General features: G+C 41.2%; 2 protein-coding genes across 2 annotated transcripts; one reads left to right on the forward strand and one right to left on the reverse strand.

The window, feature by feature from the left end:
- Positions 1 to 5,660: 5,660 nt before the first annotated feature.
- Positions 5,661 to 7,097, reverse strand: LOC115129599 (mitochondrial import inner membrane translocase subunit Tim8 A). Its single transcript, XM_029660144.2, has 2 exons — positions 6,898 to 7,097; positions 5,661 to 6,515 (listed from the first exon to the last, which is right to left on the reverse strand). The coding sequence occupies exons 1-2, from the start codon at positions 7,012 to 7,014 to the stop codon at positions 6,354 to 6,356; spliced, it is 279 nt and encodes a 92-aa protein (XP_029516004.1). The 5' UTR covers positions 7,015 to 7,097; the 3' UTR covers positions 5,661 to 6,353.
- Positions 7,098 to 14,303: 7,206 nt separating this feature from the next.
- Positions 14,304 to 18,776, forward strand: LOC115129598 (large ribosomal subunit protein eL42-like). Its single transcript, XM_029660143.2, has 5 exons — positions 14,304 to 14,407; positions 15,104 to 15,209; positions 15,291 to 15,358; positions 18,029 to 18,151; positions 18,695 to 18,776. The coding sequence occupies exons 1-5, from the start codon at positions 14,339 to 14,341 to the stop codon at positions 18,713 to 18,715; spliced, it is 387 nt and encodes a 128-aa protein (XP_029516003.1). The 5' UTR covers positions 14,304 to 14,338; the 3' UTR covers positions 18,716 to 18,776.
- The last annotated feature ends 6,937 nt before the right edge of the window (positions 18,777 to 25,713 follow it).

Here is a 25,713-nt window from a genome sequence, read left to right on the forward strand (position 1 = left end):
TGCAGGAAAAATAATGCAGTACACAAGTGACATTCAATCTAATTTATTTCCACTCGTATCAAATAGAATGTTCATGTTTACGATTTCACTTTAGCGTCTTTCTTAGCTTTCCCTTTCTTTGCATTTGGCCACTCCAGATGATTAAACAGTACTCCAATGTCAGGACCCAGTGCTCTGCCCTCAACGAGGTAGTTTTTTCCCTTATACTTTACCAGGAAGTCCAGAGCAGCCCAGCTCTTCTCCTCTGCCTTCACCTCCAGCCTGGACAGAAGCTTATCTGCCATCTCTGGTACTATGGGCTGGAGGAGTGTCCCATATATCCTCAGATACTCGAGAGACATGCTGAGGATAGTGTCCAGCCATAGTTGGTCTCTACTGTCAACCCTGTCCAACTTCCATGGCATGTGCTGCTGGACGAAGCCGTTGGTCTGCCTCACACACCCGTTAATGGCCTCCAGAGCTTTGTATAAGTGCACTCTCTCGTAGAGCTATTCCACCACAGCTGGTGTTGAATGTACAGCTTCCAGCATGTGATAGTCTTCATCCGTAGCCCTCCCCTCGTGTTCTTCGGTCCGTTGACTGGGGAAGGAGTCAGTGCAGAAATGGGGGTAGACCTGAGTTGGGTTGAGAGATGGGGAAGTGCAGTGGTTTAAAAGGCCACCCAGAGAATCTGTCAGCTCAGTGTTGAGCAGTTTGTCCACTTTATTATTGTCATAGTCACAGTCTGTGTCCGGGACCCCTGGCGCAGGAAGAAGTTCCTCATTCTGTCTGTGGTGAACCGCTGAGACCTCTCCAGGGGGTCCACTCCACCACGTTCCCCAAGGTTTGTGACATTTTATTCCCTCCCACTGTCCAATGAGAGTGCACATGTATGGTCTGTGGAAATATGGTGCAGACAGATATGTAAGCTCTGCTTCTAGCTCCTAAGCAACTTTGCAGTATTTTGTTTATGTGTGTATTATTTCTTACATTATTAGCCCAGAATTTTGGGGGGGTTATTACACACAGCCGGAAATAACTTTTGGATATCAGAGTGATGGTAACTCACAAGCATTACGACCAGGAATACAACTTTCCCAAATTGGATCCTTTGTTCGTACCCACCAGGGCAATTGAACTTATTCCAGAGGCTGCTCCAAAACACAGTCGGCGGAGAAGAGGTATTCGGAGAGGACACGCCATCCACCATTTCCGAGTATATTACTCGCTAATGTTCAGTCTCTGGATAATAAAGTAGACAAGCTCAGGATGAGGATCTCCTTCCAGGGATCAGGGATTGTAACATACTCTGTTAAATCGAAACATGGCTCTCTCGGGATATACTGTCCCCGTCCATACAGCCTGCTGGGTTCTTAGTACATCGCGCAGACAGGAATAAAGAACTCTCTGGGAAGAAGAAAAGAGCGGTGTATGTTTCATGATTAAGTACTCATGGTGTAATTGTGATAACATATAAAAACTGAAGTCCTTTTGTTCACCCGACCTAGAATACCTCAATCAAATGCTGACCGTATTACTTCCCAAGAGAATTCTGAGGCCGCATTTATTGTAGCTGCGGATATTAGCAAAGCAAATTTGAGGAAAATGCTACCGAAGTTCTACCAACACATTGATTGTAGTACTCGCGCTGGAAAAACCTTGGACCACTGCTACAGTAAAAAAAAATCTAAATGTCTTCATGGCCCTTATCTGCCCTCCTTTTGGCAAATCTGATCATGACTCCATTTTGCTCCTCCCTTCCTGGGAACCGCACATGCAGAGATCATCCGTTTACCTACTCTGCGTCTCACAAAGACACGGCGGTTGGAACCAAAAATCTCAAATTTGGACTTATCGGACCAAAGGACAGATTTCCTCCGGTCTAATGTCCATTGCTTGTTTTTTCCCATTCTTCCATGCATATTTTCTCAAGCGCTGTTTGGTTAGATGGGGAGCGGCAGTGAACAGCAATTTCAAGTCTTTCCACAGATTTTCAATGGGATTCAAGTCTCTTTATTGCCTGGGCCACTTAAGGACTTTCACATTCTTATTCTGAAGCAATTCCACCGTTGCTTTGGCTGTAAGCTTGGGGACAGTGTCCTGTTGGAACATAAATCTTCGCCCCCAGTCTAAAGTCGTTTGCACTCTAAAGCAGGTTATCATCAAGGATTTGCCTGTATTTGGCACCATTCATTGTTCCCTCCCAGTCCCTGCCACTGAAAAGCATCCCCATAGCATGATGGTGCCACCACCATGCTTCACGGTAAGAATGGCATTAGACAGATAATAGGCTGTGCCTGGTTTTCTCCAGATATAGTGCTTTGCATTCAGGCCAAAGAGTAAAATGTGTGTCATAAGACCACAAGCTCTTTTACCTTATGCACTGAGTCTTTCATGCGCATTTTTGCAAACTCCAGGCTCGCTGTCATGTGCCTTTTCCGTCTGACCATTCTCCCATAAAGCCCCAGTGTTCGCCGCTCGTGACAAATCCATTTTTATTTAATTTTATTACGATTAGTAAATATGTACGGCGCCTTCTTTAGGCCAATCTCCTTGATAACGCTGACAATCTTTTGGCGGCAGCCTGCTACGAACTAAGATTATAATTTGAGAAACATGTTACATCAGTCAAATCAATGTCTCATAGTGACCTATGCTAAATCACTCAGCATCGGTTAAGAGCCACTGATCCATAAAATAATTGGCTTGTTAATATGTAAAAATGCAAGAATATAAACTATTGCATCATGCTCCCAGAATGTACTCATTCAAGCGTTGTGTCTGTTGTGCATTGTCATCAAGCAATTCACCGGCACCACTGTCCTAAACGGAACCCCTGTTTTGGTGTCTACTCATCTGCCTGGTGATCTGCGTCCGCATCCAGATCAGCTATCTCAATAAAGCCTTGGACATTTACAACACGTCCATTGTCATGCCCATCTATAAAGTGTTCTTCACCACCTCCGTAATGGTGTGTTCGGCCATCCTCTTCAAGGAGTGGCTGAGCATGAGCTGTGGGAACCATCAGTGGGTTCCTCACAATCATCCTGGGTATCTTCCTCCTTCATGCATGTAAAGACATCACATTCAACTGGGACTCACTGCCACTGTACCTGAGGAAGGGGCCTCCAGGATCCCCCTGGGGCCAGCAGCCTTATGTGGCCCTGCCCAGAGAGGGGAGCTCAAAGGGTGGGTATTCTCCAGAGTGCTCCATGTGGAGGAACAATGGCTTTGTCACCACTTAACACCTGGGTTGGGGTCAATTCAGTATGATTGAAGCTCAATTCATGACTCGAAAAATGCTCTCAGAAAACAATAGGCAATTTTCAAATCATTGATTTAATTTCCTGAATTAAACTGAATTGACCTCAATCCTGCTTAGACAAAGGCTAAATGTTCAGAGACCAATTGCCCATTGCCAAGCTTTACATTTCTGTTTATTTGATTTGATTTATTACATTTCATTTTTACTTAAGGGTACGCCTAAACCACTCAACAGGTCTCCCGTTTATCTCTAGATGTTGTTTCTAAAGTATATAAAACTGGTTTATGTACAGTTGAAGTCGGAAGTTTACATGCACTTAGGTTGGAGTCATTAAAACTCTTTTTCAACCACTCCACAAATTTCTTGTTAACAAACTATAGTGCATGACACAAGTGATTTTTCCAACAATTGTTTACAGATTATTTCACTGTATCGAAATTCCAGTGGATCAGAGTTTACATACACTAAGTTGACTGTGCCTTTAAACAGCTTTGAAAATTCCAGAAAATGATGTCATGGCTTTAGAAGATTCTGATAGGCTAATTGACATAATTTTAGTCAATTGGAGGTGTACCTGTGGATACATTTCAAGGTCTACCATCAAACTCAGTGCCTCTTTGCTTGACATCATGGGAAAATAAAAAAAATCAGCCAAAACCTCAGAAAACAAATTGTAGACCTCAAGTCTGGTTCATCCTTGGAAGCAATTTCCAAACGCCTGAAGGTACCACGTTCATCTGTACAAACAATACTACGCAACTATAAACACCATGGGACCATGCAATCGTCATATCGCTCAGGAAGGAGACTCATTCTGTCTCCTAGAGAAGAACGTACTTTGTTGTGAAAAGTGTAAATCAATCCCAGAACAACAGCAAAGGACCTTATGAAGATGCTGGTGGAAACAGGTACAAAAGTATCTATATCCACACAAAAACAAGTCCTATATCGACAACCTGAAAGGCCGCTCAGCAAGGAAGAAGCTCAGCAAGGAAGAAGCCACTGCTCCAAAACCACCATTCAAAAGCCACACTAGGTTTTTAACTGCACATGGGGACAAATATCGTACTTTTTGGAGAAATGTCCTCTGGTCTGATGAAACAAAAATAGAACTGCTTGGCCATTATGACCATCGTTATGTTTGGAGGAAAAAGGGGGAGGCCTGCAAGCCCGAAGAACACCATCCCAACCGTGAAGCACAAGGGTGGCAGCATCATGTTGTGGGGGTGCTTTGCTGCAGGAGGGACTGGTGCACATCACAAAATAGATGGCATCACTAGGGGGGAAATTATGTGGAACATCTATATGAATATATATATATATACATATATATATATATATTGAAGCAACATCTCAAGACATCAGTCAGGAAGTGAAAGATTGGTCGCAAATGGGTCCCAAGCTTACTTACAAAGTTGTGACAAAATGGCTTAAGAACAACAAAGTCAAGGTATTGGAGTGGCCATCACAAAGCACTGACATCAATCCTATAGAAAAGTTGTGGGCCAAACTGAAAAAGCGTGTAAGGAGGCCTGCAAACGTGACTCAGTTACACCAGCTCTGTCAGGAGGAATGGGCCAAAATTTACCCAACTTATTGTGGTAAGTTTGTGGAAGGCAACCCAAAATGTTTGACCCAAGTTCAACAATTTAAAGGCAATGCAACCAAATACTAATTGAGTGTATGTAATCTTCAGACCCACTGGGAATGTGATGAAAGAAATGAAAGCTGAAATAAATCACTTATTATTCTAACTGACCTAAAACAGGGAATTTTTACTAGGATTAAAATGTCAGGAATTGTGAAACTGAGTTTAAATGTATTTGTCTAAGGTGTATGTAAACTTCCGACTTCAACTGTATGTAGTGCTATGAATGAGTTAAAGGTACACACTTTAAAATATGAAGTCACGGAGTGTGATCAAATTGAATGTATTGATATTAGTTTTGAGATCAAATAGTTTACCGAACTGCCTTCTGTTTTTCACTGACTTATTGATAGGCCTATTGGTCTCATTCCTGGATTTTAATGTCTTTAATGCCACAAGACCTACTGTGAATCAAGGCAATGCAGCTTTTACCTTAGTGTAGGCAGTTAAATTATGTGTTTCGTACAAGTTACTGGTTGTGTGAAGATTGAACAAAATCTGACTAACAAGTTACTGTAATACCTCAATTGTATTATTTCACTGATCATGGATATGAATCAGTATTAACTGAGGCTCTTTCCTAGAACACTTTTGAAATGCATTCCTACCGCATGTGCCATACTATTGTATTTCTTAATAATTTATTTGTAAAATACTGCTGATTCTTTAGTTGAGTATGTGAATAAACAATTATCTTCAACCTTTTACGCAGCAATACCCTAATACTGGGACCACATTGTATTCAAGTCATGGCCAACGATGACAAAGTAGGCAATATATTTGTTTATTGCAAATATACAATGGAACACTTGTTTCAGCTATAGATTATGCCCTTTTCCCAACAAGACATTGTTTGTACTCTGACTTGATACTGAATGCAGTGAGTTCCAGTGGCTTTCCGAGACGGTGGCGAATTGACTGTCCCATTTATTTGGCCCTTCTCTTCAATGCCCCAGGACACAACCTCAACAGCTGGTCAAGATTTTTATCAAATCAGACGAATGAAAGATCTCCCATCTCAGTTATCATGATATGATCAACATGCGACAGGCTCTTTCATTCAATTTACAACAGTTTCAGAAAAACAATACGAAGATATTTGCTATCAACCAAATAATAGCCGGAAACTCGGAAGTGTACAACTTGCTAATTTGATGAACGCGGAACATGTATTAATACAACCAGTTAGCGTGTCGGAAATTAGAGTTTCCTAGGTCTGACTAGCACGTGAACGTGGCATTAATCTTGTGTCCTGCTAGGTGAGAGAAATTGGCCAAGACTCTTTATTTGTCTCGGTGACATGATGCAAGGTGCAAAACCAAGGAACTTTTATCAAAACGTCATGTTTCTTCCCCACCCTGGTTTTTGGACAGTATTCTCATTGCACCATATAGAAAGCTGGTATTGCTGTAAGCCACATCTTGATTGTCAGTCCATCCAGTCGAGGAGGTTGTTGCTAGACTATTCAGACATGGATTCTGAGAAGGAGCCCTTACTCCTCTGTGTCTGCTCCAGTCTGTTCAGGATGAATTGGCTAGTGTCAATGAAGCGCTCTACACAGTTCACAAAGCAGATCTCTGTCCGGGAATCCAGCTTTGGCCCAGGTTTGTCCATGCATTTCTCCTGTGGAGAAGCAGAGGAGACAGGTGTTCAATCTTTGGTTGGATCACGTCATTGCATGGAGTGGAGGACATTGCATCAGGCATGAATAACTTAACATTTAAACACCTTTTTTTATGGCTAGTGTTATCTGGAATCCTTGGTGCGTCCCTACCCTAACCGATTGAAATTTCAACTTTAATGGGGTGACGTCAGAGTTGGGACGTCCAGAGGATGCTGTAACAAACCGGCATTACCAACTAGCTAGCTACTAAACACAAACTAGCTAGTACAATTAGGAGTCTACATGCCCATTGTACTATTGGCTAACTGTCTATCCATTCATTCAATTGATGTTCAAGTAGCTAGCTAGCTTGCTAGATATCATTGCGGAAACGTTTCTTACCCAACATACTTCAGTCATCTGATGAACCAACTGCTGAAACCTTTGTTTTTGGGACTCGATTTCGATGAATTGCTGAAGTTGAGGGTCTGCTGTTGCTCCTTGGTTCTCCATGTTCATGCAGAAATCGCTTAGAAATTGAACAGAGATATTCACAGACCTTCACGTGTGTGGATAGGCTAGGCACATCACAGGAAACGGAAGAGAGCTCGACCAATCAGAAAGTGCGCCCCTAATAACAGTACATTTCATTGGATTTGGGTCCAACAAAAATGACGTGTTAAATACATTTGATCAACTTCCTCTCAGAGATACAGAGTCTCCCTTCCTGACTATCCTTATTAATGTCATGTGCAAAATGTTTCTCTGAGATAGAGGCTCAGACAATGCAAGGTAGGCTACTGTTCTTTCTCAATAGTTTTATAAAACCACAACTACATTTTCAGTTGATAAAATGTATTTCTACTTAGCATACATTTCAGTGGATAGACAGTAAATAAATATGAAATCTTACAGAAATAGATAGGACTATATAATATATTTCATTGAAAGCAATTTACCAATGATAGTAATAAAGGAAAACATAATAAATAAATAAGGAAAAACATTTAATATCTATCATGTTCTCAATTACCAACAGTTACATTCCTCAAATAAGATTTTATTTAACTACTGGAGTTTGTCATAAGAGTCCCATGTTCAACCATAACGCATCTCTCAGCTCTCTCACAGGAATTCTTTAAGTTTAAGTTTCATCTACTTCTCCAATGGATGATGTCCAGAATGGATTAGGCCCTGAGTTGATGAAGACTTCAGTCTTTTCTGCATGAGGAAGTGTATCTGCCAGAGGGGGGAGTCTGTGAAATGGGTTTCAATCAGAATATGGTGGTTGGATCTACTGTAGCTCGTAGAGCAAGTCCTGAACAGTCACCGACAGCTCCTGAAAGGTGGGTCTCTCGTCCGCCTTCTGCCAGTCAACGCAAGAGGAGATACAATACATGAGGGTGGGGCAAACAATTAGATTACAAGTTGTCAAGCTGACATGTATGTCCATTTCTCTGACCATTATCTTTGACCCCCACTTAGCTAGCCTTATCCCAGAACGGTGCTGTTTGGCTTGACAATGACCATAAAAGTTGGAAAGACAGAATACACAGATCTGGGACCAGGCATTATTCTGTATACTGTACGTACATCCAGCCAACAGCTGGTCTGGATGGTGAAGACTCTGTCATTGGCCATATGGGGGCGATAGAGGCGATAGCCTCTTGAAACCTTATCCACTATCTCATTGTTGTTTAACCGTTCGTAGGGCAGTTTTCCCAAGGTGTAGACCTCCCACATTAAGACCCCTATGGAGAGCAAGTTAACCTTGTCAATATGTATTAAATTATCATCATCGGAATAAAATAGTTTGTGAATAAAGGCTGGATAGGTGTAGCCTGTTCCCAGATCTGTCTGCTCTAGCCAACTCCTATGTTGGGAAAGTTCAACCAGCGAAACAAGAGATAACATATTTGGGTGTTTTGAGAACAATGCAACTCAGGAAAACCCTGGGGGTATTAATCTCATGAGACACTTTTTATTTAGTTTATTTCAAAAATAGATTTATTGAATTGATGGAAGGGAGGAGGGGTCACAAGTAATTAAAGTGGCCTCCCTGTGAACAGAAGTTGTTTGTTTTGACTATTATAAATCAAATAAAAATATCCTGGTATAGTAACGTTAGATGGAAAGACAGAGGTAGTGGAAAGACAGAGGTAGAATATAGTAGAGATTGTGGAGGGCTTTCTGAGTTTATGGAAACAGATGTAGATTAGTGAAGGTTAACAAAGGAAAGTAAGTCAATTGGAAAGTAAGAATTTTGAATTTGGATTGATTAAGAATTGGCTGAGGTATTTTATAGATTTGACGCGTTACTGGTTAATCTTAAAATAATAGCCGTTTAGTAAGTGTGAAGCAGAAAGGGGATATCCAGCAGAAATTGGTATTAAAAGTATAGAGTAATATTGTTAGGGTAGACTACAATGTAAACATTGCCTTCTAGTAAGGTGAGAATAATCATGCTTTGGTTTATTTTATTTTATAAACCTTGCGATGGGTGACAGTGACAAAGACATTGATAAGGAGGGTTGATGTCAACTTAATGAGTGTTGACAGTATGTGAATGGTAATGTTATTCATGTTTTGGTTTTTTTCATAGCACTCTAATGATGCAATACCTTAGTAATTTGAAAAGCTGAGGTTTTAATAAAAGGTTAAATGATGAGTAGAGGGATTGAGCCTTGAGAAAAGCAAGCGGGCAATGGGAAAGCAAGCGGGCAATGGGACATTTGAAGTAGAAGTATGAGAAACGTTATTTGACCGTTTCTGATTATTGTTGCTTGGTTTTGTAGTTTAGGTAACACCAGTGAATTTCTAAAATTATAATCTGTTTCCATTACATGGAACAGTGTCCAGCAATTAAAGTAGATTGAAATAAGTATTGATTATTAAACTGATGAGAAAGCACCAACTTTTTGAAGGTTCTACATTTGTTAAACAACAGGTTTATATTTTTACTAAATTAATGCAACAGGTTGCAATATTTAGATTACCGGAAAGGGGTTACGGGTTTGTTTATTTTATTAGAAGGTGTTGTTTCTGGTCTCCCGAGTGGCGCAGTGATCTAAGGCACTGCATTGCAGTGCTAGCTGTGCCACTAGAGATTCTGGGTTTGAGTCCACTGTATGATATTCATATTTTAATAAATATATATACCCCTATATAAAGGAAGAGAAGGTTAGGCCTAACCCCTTAGAGATATGCCGGTGGCATGCTATGACACCGACATGCATTTCTTTATTGGCTACACAGATATAGACTTACAGAAGGAGGGTAATTCGTACATTTTTTATCCAAATATTTTGTATAAAGACAAGCATTATATTGTTAGATTATAGGAGTAACTCTGGTAGGCCTGAAACAGTCTTCCTCGCCTCAAGTTCAACTGTCAGTCAGTTGGAGCCCCAGGGCGCACTGCCTTCTTATCAAAGAGATCGTGCCTGCAGTAGCTTAAGCTTAATAATAGCCACACCATACCAAACCTTCATAAAAGCTTCTAAACTTTATTAGGGTAATATCAAAAGTACGTCAAGCCATTGTTTATAGGGTAAATACGAGCAGAAGAACAAATGTAACCCCCCCCAAAACAACGCACTACCCTCCCCTATGACCCCCAAAAAAAAAAAAAACACACAAGCCTCCCCAAAGTAACAAAAAAACAACTGCTAGACAGCCCTCACCCCCAGTAAATGTATATCTGTCCCTAATAGAACCAATTGTACATTGTCATGCAGTGACAGAATGATAATTGAGATAATGAAAATCATTCATGATTAAGTTGGGCAAACATTTTATTAAACATATTGTTCTAGGCCTACTTCATCCACATCCTCACCTGCATCCATAATCCCTACCTGTAGTCTACCCGCCTCTGGTGTAATGCATTTCCACCTCTCACTCTATCAGTCTTGCTTTGACATCTTCCTCAATTAAAATGAGATATTCTAACAGATCAATCTTGCTGGTAAAACGTAATTAAATATTGCTAAGTTACTTAGCTATTGTGTGTATGTAGGGCTTTTGAAAATATACAATAATCACACAGATCGTGCAACTACTGCATAGGCAACACGATAATACCAGACAGAGCTGATTTGTTGGCTACTATGTTGAAATCAATATTCTCAGAGCCAACTTGTTGATACAATGCTTCAATATTCACAGAATGTTTCCCTTCCCTGGCAAGTAATGCAGACACGGAAAACCAAACATTTGTGGGACGCGCACGAGAAAATGTTGGTGGGAATGACAATGACACTGCCATAGTACACTGTATGCACCATTCCACAAGGGTGGCTTCCTATAGCACAGTGCATTTGGAAAGTATTCAGACCCCTTGAGTTTTTCCACATTTTGTTACATTACAGCCTTATTCTAAAATTGATGACATCATTTTTCTCATTAATCTACACACAATACCCCATAATGACAAAGCAAAAACTGTTTTTCAGAAATGTTAGCAAATGTATTAAAAATAAAAACAGAAATACCTTGTTCACATAAGTATTCAGACCCTTTGCTCTGAGACTCAAAAATAAGCTCAGGTGCATCCTGTTTCCATTGATCATCTTTGAGATATGTCTACAACTTTATTAGAGTCCACATGTGGTAAATTAAATTGATTTGAAAAGGCATACACCTGTCTGTATAATGTCCCACAGTTGACAGTGCATGTCAGAGCAAAAACCAAGCCATGAGGTCAAAGGAATTGTCCGTAGAGCTCAGGATTGTTTCCAGGCACAGATCTGGGGAATGGTACCAAAACATTTCTGCAACAATGAAGGTCCCCAAGAACAGTCGCCTCCATCATTCTTAAATGGAAGAAGTTTGGAGCCACCAAGACTCTTCCTAAAGCTGTCCTGCAGGCCAAATTGAGCAATCGAGGAGAAGACCCTTTGTCAGGGAGGTGAGGGCTTTGGTCTCCAGAACTCCACCAATCAGGCCTTTATGGTAGAGAGGCCAGACGGAAGCCACTCCTGAGTAAAAGGCCACATAGCAGCCCAATTGGAGTTTGCCAAAAGGCACCTAAAAGACTCTCAGACCATGAGAAACAAGATTCCCTGGTCTGATGAAACCAAGATTGAACTCTTTGGCCTGAATGTCGAACGTCACATCTGTAGGAAACCTGGCACCATCCATATGGTGAAGCATGGTGGTGGCAGCATCATGATGTGGGGATGTTTTTCAGCGGCAGAGAATGGGAGACTAGTCTGGATCGAGGGAAATATGAAGGGAGCAAAGTACAGAGAGATCCTTGATGAAAACCTGCTCCAGATAGCTCAGGACCTCTGACTGGGGCGAATTTTCACCTTCCAACAGGATAACGACCCTAAGCACATAGCCAACACAACACAGGAGTGTTGTAACCAAAAAATGTAGTAACCAAAAAAGTGTTAAATAAATGAAAATATTTCACAATAGATCTGGTAAAAGAGAATACAAAGAAAAAAAAAACGTTATTTTGTATTTTTTTTGTACTTTTGAAATGCAAGAGAAAGACCATAATGTATTATTCCAACCCAGGTGCAATATTGATTTTGGCCACTAGGTGGCAGCAGTTTATGTGCAAAGTTTTAGACTGATCCAATGAACCATTGTATTTTCTGTTCAAAATGTTGTATCAAGACTGCCCAAATGTACCTAATTTGTTTATTAATAACTTTTCATGTTCAAAATTGTGCACTCTCCTCAAACAATAGTATAGGATTCTATTACTGTAATAGGTACTGTAAATTGGACAGTGCAGTTGGATTAACAATAATTTAAGCTTTCTGCCAATTTCAGATATGTCTATGTCCTGGGAAATGTTCTTGTTACTTACAACCTCATGCTAATCGCATTAGCCTACGTTAGCTCAACCATCCCGTGGACGTGACACCGATCCCAAATACGTTTTTTAAGTAATGATGGACTGTAATTTCTCTTTGCTTATTTGAGCTGTTCTTGACATAATATGGACTTGGTATTTTACCAAATAGAGCTATCTTCTGTATACCTCCCCCACTTTGTCACAACACAACTGATTGGCTCAAACGCATTACAAATTCACTTTTAACAAGGTACACCGGTTCATTGAAATGCATTCCAGGTGATTACCTCATGAAGCTGGTTGAGCGAATGCCAAGAGTGTGCAAACCTGTCATCAAGGCAATGTGTGGCTACTTTGAAGAATGTCAAATATAAAATATATTTTGATTTATTTACCTTTTTTGGTTACTACATGATTCCATATGTGTTATTTCATAGTTTTGATGTCTTCACTATTATTCTACAATGTAGAAATAGTAAAAATAAATAAAAACCCTTGAATGATTAGGTGTGTCCAAACTTTTGAATGGTACTGTGTAAATAAATGTATGTGGACATTTATTGTGGACACCCCTTCAAATTAGTGGATTCAGCTATTTCAGCCACACAACTTCCTGACAGGTGTATAAAATTGAGTACACGGCCATACAATCTCCATAGACAAAGATAGGCTGTAGAATGGCCTGACTGAAGAGCTCAGTGGTTTTCAACGTGGCAACGTCATTTTGGAATGAGATGTTCGACGAGCACGTGTCCACATACTTTTGGTCATGTGGTGTACCTTAATAGAAAGTAACTCAAGTAAAAGTCCCCCAGTAAAATGCTACTTGAATAAAAGTCTAAACGTATTTGGGTTTTAAAATAGGCCTAGTTAAGTATCACAAGTAAATGTGTAAATCCTTTAAAATTCCTTATACTAAGCAAACCAGACCACAAAATTGTCTTGTTATTATTTTTACATTTATGGATAGCCAGGGGCACAGTCCAACACTTTGACATAATTTACAAACAAAGCGTTTTTGTTTAGTGAGATCAGAGGCAATAGAGATAACCAGTGATCGTGTAGTAGGCTATTGTAAATGATTTAATTTGTTTCTGAACAGACTTTGACAAATGTATTTCAATTCATCAGGGCTGTTGCAGCTCCTCCAGAACCCTTCTCGCAGGTTGCAACGAGAGGGAGAGAGATTGTAGAAAGTGAATCTCATTCTAGTTCTGTGAGAGATACAGGCGGGCTTCTCACGCAGCCTTGCTTTGGTCTCCAACATAGATTGCAATATTGCACAAACCCTAAACCCATCTCGGCTCAACCCGAATCAACTCAGAATATCAGGCCAGGGCTGAAATTCTACATGTTCACATTAACAAAAGAGAATTAACAAAGAGTCAACCAGAATGAATTTCGATTTTATTTAAAAATTACATTGCAAAAAGTTAACATTATTTTGAGAGGTACTGGATCCGGCCAAATCGGTTCCAGTGTTGTGCCAGATCCCCCCCCCCCCCCCCCCCCTTCTAATTATCTTAAATGTGTGACTAGAGTCAAATACCATCTATAGAACAAAATTCACGTCAGGATAGGCAACCGAAATTAATAATAAATGTATGTGTGTTATATTAAACATAGAGGTGGCAGTAATCTGTTGGTAAACAATACACATTTCAGAAAAACTTTGGCTGAATTAGTATCCTTACATTTTCAAAAATACTAGTCGAATAAGATATGGGAGAGATTACGAATTTTGGCAAAGAGATGTATTTATAGACTAATACAAAATCAGTAGCGGATTTAAGTACGGGCGACATGGGCAGCCACCCAGGGCAGCATCTTGCCGGGGACGACACCGGGAGATTTTCGGCACAACATCGGAACAAAACAGTCCAAAACAGAGAGGTGCCAGATCCCGTGCTGTATATTGAGGCTTTGTACCGAAGGCCTACTTCTGTAATATATAGTATTTGGTTCTATTCCACACTCCCAAACATAAGGTGGCAGTGTTCAAAATTAGGACCTATACTTCTGCATCAGCCAATGGTCTTTACGAAGGAGTGCTACCGGCTTCGTTCTTCCTTTTTTCGTCTGGATCGGGCCGTCACAATGGTATGAAACTTCACCATGAATACGCTTAAAACATCTACTGTAATCTTTGAAATATACATGCACTAGCTACGTTCTAAAGTGCCTAATGTGTGAACGCAATGGTTAGGGACACATTTAGCCCATTATTAGTGATTGTATCTGTATATCCCAATATAGTTGCCTATAACAAAACTCGAGCGTATGATTACATCGGTGATATAACTAGCTACATGGAACATGACATCGCCCACGTTATTGTATTTTTGGCAACATAATTAAGTTGGTATTGCCATTTTAGATGTGCATCATTGCTAAGTACTTGTTACCGTTTTTAAACGTAGCAAATGTACTATAGGCTGGTCTTCAAGTAGCTAAGTGGTGCACGTTAAGGAGACAATGGTGTCTCTACGTTACCTTCTAGAGCCAGCCGGTCACCAAACCGATTGTTGATAGACTTGATTATATAACTTTGTGGCAGAAAGTATGCACATGTAACTAGTATTTTGAACAAAAATGCCACATAGATGGGAAAAGGCTCTTGTCTGGGTAACAGCTCCTTAGGTTGAATGGTAGTGACCTGACCACCATACTGGATATCTGTTTTGATGCCCAGTGTTTAGTGAATAAATACGAATACAGAGGTACTGTAAATAACAACGTACCATACTACTGCACTGTCGGTGTACATCTTTCTAAATGAATGTTTGTGTGATTCAGGTGAATGTACCAAAGACGCGCAGGACCTACTGCAAGAAGTGCAAGAGGCACCAGCTTCACAAAGTTACCCAGTACAAGAAGGGAAAAGATTCCCTCTATGCACAAGGTGAGTTTGTCTCAAAATGAGCATTGGCAGGTAGCATGGACCGCAATGTGTTCCAAGATAAATAACTGATATGTGTTTTAGGTAAGAGGAGATATGACAGAAAGCAGTCCGGTTACGGTGGACAGACCAAGCCTATTTTCCGCAAAAAGGTGAGTTTGTGAAGCTTTGTGTGCACTGGAAACATTACCAAAGGGTACCTTATCAGTTAACACTTTTCCTTGAGTAACCCCAACAGTACAGTTGTGTTGTCGTGGACAACCACAAGTGTGGGTCTGGGGCAACCTAACTACTTTAATGGTTACTCAAGGAAAGGAATTGAACCACTGGTATAAGGTACCCTATAATGTATCCAATAATGTATACTACAAATGTAGGCTGTGCAGGCCATTGTCAGCGAGCCTTGGCCTGTAGTGACTTTGTCCTTTCCTAAAGTGTCCGCTAAAGATAATTGAGATGGCTTGAGGCTGTTTCTCCTCCATGGCAAGGTAAACCTCAGACAACTTAATGAATGCTTCTGTTTTTTTCCTTTACTTTTACACACACACTACCGTTCAAAAGTTTGGGGTCACTTAGAAATGTCCTTGTTTTTGAAAGAAAAACACTTTTTTTGTCCATTTAAAATAACATCAAATTGATCAGAAATACAGTGAAGACATTGTCAATGTTGTAAATGACTATTGTAGCTGGAAATGGCTGATTTAAAAAAATATATATCTACATTGGTGTACAAGAGGCCCATTATCAGAAACCATCACGCCTTAATCTTTTCCTTTTATTGGCCAGTCTTAGATATGGGTTGTTCTTTGCAACTCTGCCAAGAAGGCCAACATCCCGGAGTCGCCTCTTTACTGTTGCTGTTAAGACTGGTGTTTTGCGGGTACTATTTAATGAACCTCTTAGTGCGTAAATCCCTCTAGTGGGGATTTGACAACATCCGGTGAAATTGGAGCATGCCAAATTCAAAATACAAAATCGTAATATTAAACATTAATGAAAATACAAGTGTCCTACATTGTTTCAAAGCTTAACTTCTTCTTAATCCAGCTGCTTTGTCAGATTTCAAAAAGGCTTTACGGCGAAAGCATATCATGCGATTATCTGAGGACAGCGCCCACATACAAAAGCGTTAAACATTTTCCAAACAAGCAGAGGCGTCACGAAAGTCAGAAATAGCGATAAAATAAATCACTTACCTTTGAAGATCTTCCTCTGTTTGCAATTCCAAGGGTCCCAGCTACATCACAAATGGTCCTTTTGTTTGAAAAAGTCCTTTATATCCCCAAAAAGTCAGTTTAGTTGGCGCGCTTGATTCAGTAATCCACCAGTTTCCCTCGTTCAAAATGCATACAAATTAATCTCAAAAGTTACCAATAAACAAGTCAAACAACGTTTCTAATCAATCCTCAGGTACTCTAATATGTAAATAAACAATCAAATTGAAGACTGAGAATAGTATGTTCATTACCGGAGATAAATAACAAAGTGCGCACTCTCATCCACGCATGTCACAATACTACAGCCAAAATGGGAGCCACCTAGAAAAACTATAAATGTTTTGCTCATTTTTCAAAAAACAAGCCTGAAATTCTTTCTTAAGACTTGACTTTTAGTGGAAGCCCTAGGAACTGCAATCTGGGAGGTATTTCTTTGATTTTCCCATAAACAAGGATTTGGATGGGCTGACACCTAAAAGAAAAAATTCCAGATGGATTCTCCTCGGGTTTTCTCCTGCCATATCAGTTCTGTTATACTCACATACATTATCTTAACAGTTTTAGAAAAAGAGGGTTTTCAGAGGGTTTTCTATCCAATACTACCAATTATATGCAAATCCTAGCTTCTAGGCCTGAGTAACAGGCAATTTACTTTGGGCACGTCAGTCATCCGAAATACCGAATACTGCCACTGGCCCTCAAGAAGTTAATGAAGCTGCCAGTTGAGGACTTGTGAGGCGTCTGTTTCTCAAACTAGACAATCGTATGTACTTGTCCTCTTGCTCCTCTTTCTATTCTGGTTGGAGCCAGTTTGCGCTGTTCCGTGAAGGGAAGTAATCGAGATCTTCAGTTTCTTCGCAATTTATTGCATGGAATAGCCATCATTTCTCAGAACAAGAATAGACTGATGGAGTTTCAGAAGAAAGTTTTAAAAAATCTGGCCATTTCGAGCCTTCGAACCCACAAATGCTGATGTTCCAGATACTCAACTAGTCTAAAGAAGGCCTGTTTTTATTACTTCTTTAATCAGAACAACAATTTTCAGCTGTGCTAACATAATTGCAAAAGGGTTTTCTAATGATTAATTATCCATTTAAAACGATAATCTTGGATTAGCTAACACAACGTGCCATTGGAACACAGGAGTGATGGTTGCTGATAACGGGCCTCTGTACTCCTTTGTAGGTATTCCACAAAAAAACAGCAGTTTCCAGCTACAATAGTCATTTATAACATTAACAATGTCTACACTGTATTTCTGATCAATTTGATGTTATTTTAATGGACAAAAACGTGGACATTTCTAAGTGACCCCAAACTTTTGAACGGTAGTGTACTTACAGTATTGTCTGAACCTTTTTTTTACAGCTTTTTAAATTTTTTATTTTACTGTTTGTGGGTACTACTTTAAGTGTACACTCGCACACTCCCCCTCAAGGATTTTAATGGAATGGCCACTTCACCAATCCGATGGTTTTAAATGCCTGACGGGGAGTGAACGAGTACACATTTAAGGGTAGAGAATCAAAATGCAGCCACTGCCATGTCATGTGTGCATGAATCCTGGATTATTTTCTACATTTGTTACATGGATTCTCTCCTCAGGCTAAAACGACAAAGAAGATTGTGTTAAGGCTGGAGTGCGTGGAGCCCAACTGCAGGGCCAAGAGAATGGTGCCCATCAAGAGATGCAAACACTTTGAGCTGGGAGGTGACAAGAAGAGAAAGGTAAGCAAGCACAAACTCTCATTCCAACTAAGTACTGAAACACTGCTTTTCCTGGCCTATGTTTATTCTGCTTCTGGAAAGGGTTGTGTATTTGCTCCAGAACCATAAATAGCAACGTATATGGTTTGTGGATGTCAAAATTAATTTGATTGTTAATCAGTGACATTTGACATGTGGTTCAACTACTGATACACGTCTTTGCTCATTCACTTTACATCGTTCCTCTGCATAAGGTTTAGTCAATTCCAAATATACACGCTTCCTCAGAAGTCTTTGTGGTTAAGATACTGCCTAGAGAAGAATTGGCAATAGCACTCTGAAGGCCTTCACTGGCCAAACGTGTGCTACTCTGGAACGGTTTGCCTTTTATATATGCCCTAAAGAATGTTAACAAGTTCTAATTAATTTGTCAGATTTAAAGATGATTGGATTCGGAAGCAGTTTTTGTATTTTTCATTTTGGAAAGGTGAACGTGAATGATTAATTGTGCTGTTTGAATATCTATGCGCTGCCTTTTAAAACGTTTTAATTTTCTCCTTTCAGGGCCAGGTCATCCAGTTCTAGGCTGTGGTTCGATTTGTTGGGTGGACTTGTCACTTTTTTCAATAAATGTATTGAAATTGTATCCGCTGCAATCTCTCCTTAACTGTATCTTAGTGGTTAAAATGTGGCAATTAAAGATGGTGTGTATATAGATTAGAGGTAGGCCGATTAATTAGGGCCGATTTTAAGTTTTCATAACAATCGGTAATCTGCAATTTTGGACTCTGATTACATTGCATTCCACAAGGAGACTGCGTGGCAGGCTGACCACCTGTTACGCGAGTGCAGTAAGGAGCCACGGTAAGTTGCTAGCTAGCATTAAACTTATCTTATAAAAAACAATCAATCTTAACATAATCACTAGTTAACTACACATGGTTGATGATATTACTAGTTTATCTATGTTGCAAATAATCATTGCGATATCTGTTAATTTATAATCATTCGACCTCTAATATAGATATGTAATTGGCCATCCAGGGAAATGTTTTGTTGCCATTAGAAACGTACAAATTTAATTTGTTACATACATGTTACAATGGCATCAACCGAAGTCTTTAACCCCTCCAGAAAACACAAACTAAATAACCTTTCTAAAAGTGGTTACAGCAAGTTACAGTATATATTCACTCTGCTGAATAACCATGCCTGAATCATATCCTTATGTGCCGTCTTACCCCATCAGAACCCAAGATATTAAGTTAACAGTTTGTTTTAAAGCTATACAGTCATTTTGAGATGGATGCTCAGATCTTTGGGTGATTTTGGGTGATTACATTTCTCTAGCCCATCCCCAAGTTGACCAAAAAAGTTTGTCAGGGTGGCAACCTTTTGAGATTTGAATTCCAGATTCATATCAAGACACAGTTAATACCAAAGTAAAACATGTTATTTCAATCAGGTAAAATTGTTGCTGTTATTTGATATCTGAACATTCAGGTGTTAAGCCAGCCAGCAAATCTCCCTTTTTGTGACCAGAACGATTGGAATACAGGACATGGACAATTTACTAACTCATCCCGTACTTCATTTTTTATTTACTTAATTTTACATTTAAAGTAGCTTTTTTTTTTTTTACTCGGGACTTGAGGTTCAATCTTTCTAGGGCAGGGATTCCAACAAATAACCTATTCTAGAGGGCGTATACATGTCTCTTTAGCAAGTAAACACCAACTAGAATAACAACATAAAAAGGCAATGTAACTTCAGCTGCATTTACACAGGCACCCCGATTCTGATATTTTCTCAATTGACCAGTTGGATCAGCTCTGAAAAAGATCTGATGACCAATTAGTTTGGAAATGGAACAATTAGGCTGCTTATGTAAACACAGCCTTTCTGTGCCTGTGAGTTAGTGCTGAGCCAGGGCCCATATGCTTATCCGCTAGCAAGATCATACTAAAGAACTGAGTTGTGTGTTTGACATGTCCTTTCATAATTGCCATTGGGTCTTGAAGTCACCCGTGATGGGAGTGACAGTTGACAGTGCTTTGCCAGAAGGGTTGACAACCACTACCAGTTTGCTGAGGGTTAGGACCCGTAGCTCCTTGTAGCTTGGCAGGACCTGGTGACACACTGGGGTGTCAGATCTTCCAGCTAGGCACTGTGGGAAGGGTGTGGGGAGAGCCATTGGAACCGCCATCTGCTTGTTCATCACTGCCAGAGCCGACCGGCCGCCAGACAAGAATCTCTCCCACACCTGATTTATATATATATATATATATACTGCTCAAAAAAATAAAGGGAACACTTAAACAACACACTATAACTCCAAGTCAATCACACTTCTGTGAAATCAAACTGTCCACTTAGGAAGCAACACTGATTGACAATCAATTTCACATGCTGTTGTGCAAATGGAATAGACAACAGGTGGAAATTATAGGCATTTAGCAAGACACCCCCAATAAAGGAGTGGTTCTGCAGGTGGGGACCACAGACCACTTCTCAGTTCCTATGCTTCCTGGCTGATGTTTTGGTCACTTTTGAATGCTGGCGGTGCTTTCACTTTGGTGGGAGCATGAGACGGAGTCTACAACTCACACAAGTGGCTCAGGTAGTGCAGCTCATCCAGGATGGAACATCTATGCGAGATGTGGCAAGAAGGTTTGCTGTGTCTGTCAGCGTAGTGTCCAGAGCATGGAGGCGCTACCAGGAGACAGGCCAGTACATCAGGAGATGTGGAGGAGGGCAAACAACCCAGCAGCAGGACCGCTACCTCCGCCTTTGTGCAAGGAGGAGCACTGCCAGAGCCCTGCAAAATGACCTCCAGCAGGCCACAAATGTGCATGTGTCTGCTCAAACGGTCAGAAACAGACTCCATGAGGGCCCGACGTCCACAGGTGGGGGTTGTGCTTACAGCCCAACACCGTGCAGGACGTTTGGCATTTGCCAGAGAACACCAAGATTGGCAAATTCGCCACTGGCACCCTGTGCTCTTCACAGATGAAAGCAGGTTCACACTGAGCACGTGACAGACGAGACAGTCTGGATATGCCGTGGAGAACGTTCCGCTGCCTGCAACATCCTCCAGCATGACCGGTTTGGCGGTGGGTCAGTCATGGTGTGGGGTGGAATTTCTTTGGGGGGCTGCACGGCCCTCCATGTGCTCGCCAGAGGTAGCCTGACTGCCGTTAGGTACCGAGATGAGATCCTTAGACCCCTTGTGAGACAATATGCCGGTGCGGTTGGCCCTGGGTTCCTCCTAATGCAAGACAATGCTAGACCTCATGTGGCTGAAGTGTGTCAGCAGTTCCTGCAAGAGGAAGGCATTGATGCTATGGACTGGCCCGCCCGTTCCCCAGACCTGAATCCAATTGAGCACATCTGGGACATCATGTCTCGCTCCATCTACCAGGAGTTGGCGGATGCTTTAGTCCAGGTCTGGGAGGAGATCCCTCAGGAGACCATCCGCCACCTCATCAGGAGCATGCCCAGGCGTTGTAGGGAGGTCATACAGGCACGTGGAGGCCACACACACTACTGAACCTCATTTTGACTTGTTTTAAGGACATTACATCAAAGTTGGATCAGCCTGTAGTGTGGTTTTCCACTTTAATTTTGAGTGTGACTCCAAATCCAGACCTCCATGGGTTGATAAATTTGATTTCCATTGATCATTTTTGTGTAATTTTGTTGTCAGCACATTCAACTATGTAAAGAAAAAAGTATTTAATAAGAATATTTCATTCATTCAGATCTAGGATGTGTTATTTTAGTGTTCCCTTTATTTTTTTGAGCAGTGTATATACACATGATGTGAACTGTAGGCAGTGGTGTAAAAGTTCCCAATTGTCATACTTGAGTAAAAGTATAGATACCTTAATAGAAAGTTACTGAAGTATCAAAAGGAAGTATGAACAATTTCAAATTCCTTCTATTATGGCAGGCAGGACCATTTTCTTATTTTTAAAATGTATGGATAGCCAGGGGCACACTCCAACACTCAAGACATCATTTACAGAATATGCATTTGTTTAGTGAGACCGCCAGATCAGAGGCAGAAGGGATGACCATGTGTTGTCTTGAATTTTAATTGGACATTTTCCTGTCCTGCTAAGCATTCCAAATGTAACGAGTACTTTTGGGTGTCAGGAAAAATGATAAGAGCGTCTGCTAAATGACTTAAATGTAAATGTAAGTACATTATTTCCTAAGGGAATGTAGTAAAGTAAAAATTGTCAAAAATATAGTGAAGTACAGACACCAAAAAAAAGAGTTAATAGTACGGACTGTAGGGAGTTTACACAATAAAAGCTACAAAGCCACTGAATGCGACTTTTGCATTTGTCAATTTTACAGTGTACTGTGCTTTATAGGCAGTATCATATTGCCAATAGATGGCAGTATATACAAAGACCGCTTGAATGTTTGATGTTGCTGCGCTACAGGTTAATGCTGTATGCATGATATTACACTGAACAAAACCATTTGTAAACATGTAAAGTATTGGTCCCATGAGCTGAACTAAAATACACCAGAAATGTTCCATATGCACAAAGTGTATTTCTCTCATTCTGTGCACAAGTGTTTACATCCCTTTTACTGAGCGTTTCTCCTTTTCCAAAATAATCCATCCACTTGACAGGTGAATGGATTAAACAGCATGATCATTACACAGGCATACCTTGTACTGGGGACAAAAGACCACTCAGTTTTGTTACACAACACAATGCTACAGATGTTTTGAGGGAGAGTACAATTTGCATGCTGTCTGCAGGAATGTCCACCAGAGCTGTTTGGCACCAGATCATTTCATGTTCATTCCTCTACCATAAGCTGCCTCCAGCATCGTTTTAGTGAGTGACAGTACGTCCAACTGGCCTTAACTGCGGACTATGTGTAACCATTCCAGCCCAGGAGCTCCACATCTGGCTTCTTCACCTCTGTTATCGTCTGTGACCAGCCACCTGGACAGCTGACAACTGGGATTGCACAACTGAAGAATTTCTGCACAAACTGTCAGAAACCGTCTCAGGAAAGCTCATCTGCATGCTCATCGTCCTTGACCTGACTGCAGTTCGGCATTGTAACCGACTTCAGTGGGCAAATGCTCACCTTCGATGGCCACTGGCACGCTGTAGAAGTGTACTCTTCACAGATGAATCTTGTTTTCAACTATACTGGGCAGATGGCAGACGTATGTGTGAGGGGTTTGCTGATGTCAACGTTGTGAACAGAGTTCACCATGGTGGCGGTGGGCTTATGTTATGGGCAGGCATAAGGTACAGACAACGAACACAATTGCATTTTATTGAGATCCGGAGTCTTATTGTTTGTGCCATTCATCCCCTGCCATCACCTCATGTTTCACCATGATAATGCATGGCCCCATGTCCAAAGGATCTGTAAACAATTCCTGGAAGCTGAAAATGTCCCAGTTCTTCCATGGCCTACATACTCAGACATGTCACCCATTGAGCATGTTTGGGATACTCTGGATCGACAACGTGTCTAGTTCCCAACCATATCAGCAACTTCGCACATCCATTGAAGAGGAGTGGGATAACATTCCACGGGCCACAATCAACATCCTGATCAACTCTATGCAAAGGAGATGTGTGGTCATACCAGATACTGACTGGTTTTCTGATCCATGCCCCTACTTTTTTTAAGGTATCTGTGAGGCATTCGCTTAGGGGCTCACGAGTGTCGCAGCGGTCTAAGGCACTGCATCTCAGTGCTAGAGGCATCACGACAGACACCCTGGTTTTATTCTAGGCTGTATCACAACCAGGAAGTGATTGGGAGTTCCATAGGGCGGCGCACAATTGGCCCAGCGTCGTCTGGTTTGGCCGGTGTAGGCCGTCATTGTAAATAAGAATTTATTAATTAATTTTTACTATATTGTGGAATAATAGTGAAGACATCAAAACTATGAAATAACACATGGAATCGTGTAGTAACCCAAAAAGTGTTAAACAAATCAAAATATATTTTATATTTGAGGTTCTTCAAAGTAGCCACCCTTTGATGCAATTACTATGGTCCCGTGTCACAGTCGACATTGCACATGTATCTCTCCCAATGCAGCCCACATATTTTAGGCTTGAGTGCGAGACCCTCCCATTAGGCAAGATTAGACTGCACCACTGAATATGGAGCAGCATTTTGGAAACTGGCTGCAGCCCTCAGGAGCCCCTGATTGGCTACTACACCGCTGGCGGTGCCCCAGCCATCAGCTCATAGACATTGCTGCAGCCATTGCTCCACCCCATTCCCACTTCTCCTGAAGTTCACTGGGATTATCCAATTATGAAACATTAATAAAAAATGAATCTTCCCATAAACTACTGTATGGTTTAAAAATATATACTACAAATACAACCATTAATGAGGCAGAAACTCAATTTCGAGGCTCTTGTAACGATGTGCGCTGAGAGTCGGGGAATGAATGTTTTAATAAATAAATGAAACGTAATATAAAACAAGAAACACGAACAACTCACAGACAGGAAACAGAAACAATGACGCCTGGGGAAGTAACTAAAGGGAGTGACATATAGGGCAGGTAATCAAAAAAATGAGGGAGTCCAGGTGAGTGATGACGCGCAGATGCGTGTAACAATGGTGACAGGGGTGCGCCATAATGAGCAGCCTGGTGACCTAGAAGCCGGAGAGGGAGCACAGGTGACAGTACCTCCTCCCGACGTGCAGCTCCGGCTGCAGGACGCTGACCAAAATGACCACCAAAATGACAAACCCGGGGGTCAGGAGCGGACCGGTCACCTCTGCTGAGACGCGGGAAACCTGTCAGTCCAGCTGAGACGCGGGAGCATGGCGACCTAGAACGCTGGAGAGAGAGCATATGTGACGGTACCGCCTCCCCGGCACGTTCGGCTCCAGCCGCAGGACGCCAACCCAAGGACTATCCCGGGGAACAAGAGTGGATCGGTCACCCCTTGCTGATGTGCGGGAACCTGACGCCGGCTGGGACGCAGGAACCTGACAGACCGGCTGAGGTAGGAGAGCCTGCTGAGCCGGCTGAGGCAGGGGTGGTGCTGAGGAGTAATTCTGTATGTAATAAAGCCCTTTTGTGTGGAAAAACTATTTCTGATTGACTGGGCCTGGCTGCCAAATGGGTGGGCATATGCCCTCCCAGCCCACCCATGGCTGCACCTCTGCCCAGTCTTGTGAAATCCACAGATTAGGGCCAAATTAATTCATTTCAATTGTCTGATTTCCTCAGTAAAATCTTTGCAATTGTTGCATGTTGAGTTTATTTTTTTGTTCAGTATATATGCTTCACGGTTTACATGGAATGGTTATAGGCATTTGTTCCCACTACTCTTCCGCTCTTTGTGTGAGATCAGGAAAGAAGCAGAATTAGCACCTTGGCAAATCCTTCAATGTTGTGGAAAAGAATCACCAAAATGACTGCCAGGCCCCTCACATGATGAAAGTCAGGGAGAGAGCAGAGTCTAGAACATTAGGTGGAATATCTGTTTTCAGTTGAATCCAAATAAGGAGAGTAGGTCATGGTATGGACAACAAAACCCACATAATGTAAAAACTCTCCA

The sequence above is a fragment of the Oncorhynchus nerka genome, linkage group LG5, assembly GCF_034236695.1.
Source record: "Oncorhynchus nerka isolate Pitt River linkage group LG5, Oner_Uvic_2.0, whole genome shotgun sequence".
Classification (NCBI taxonomy): Eukaryota; Metazoa; Chordata; class Actinopteri; order Salmoniformes; family Salmonidae; genus Oncorhynchus; species Oncorhynchus nerka.

What these genes read in the sequence shown, in the direction of transcription:
- LOC115129598 (XM_029660143.2), top strand. Translation starts at nt 14,339, where the DNA reads ATGGTCTTTACGAAGGAGTGCTACCGGCTTCGTTCTTCCTTTTTTCGT. An exon ending in TGGATCGGGCCGTCACAATG is followed by an intron (nt 14,408 to 15,103) that starts GTATGAAACTTC and finishes TGTGTGATTCAG; the next exon opens with GTGAATGTACCAAAGACGCG. An exon ending in GAGGTGACAAGAAGAGAAAG is followed by an intron (nt 18,152 to 18,694) that starts GTAAGCAAGCAC and finishes TTCTCCTTTCAG; the next exon opens with GGCCAGGTCATCCAGTTCTA.
- LOC115129599 (XM_029660144.2), bottom strand. Translation starts at nt 7,014, where the DNA reads ATGAACATGGAGAACCAAGGAGCAACAGCAGACCCTCAACTTCAGCAA. An exon ending in AGATGACTGAAGTATGTTGG is followed by an intron (nt 6,516 to 6,897) that starts GTAAGAAACGTT and finishes GCTTCTCCACAG; the next exon opens with GAGAAATGCATGGACAAACC.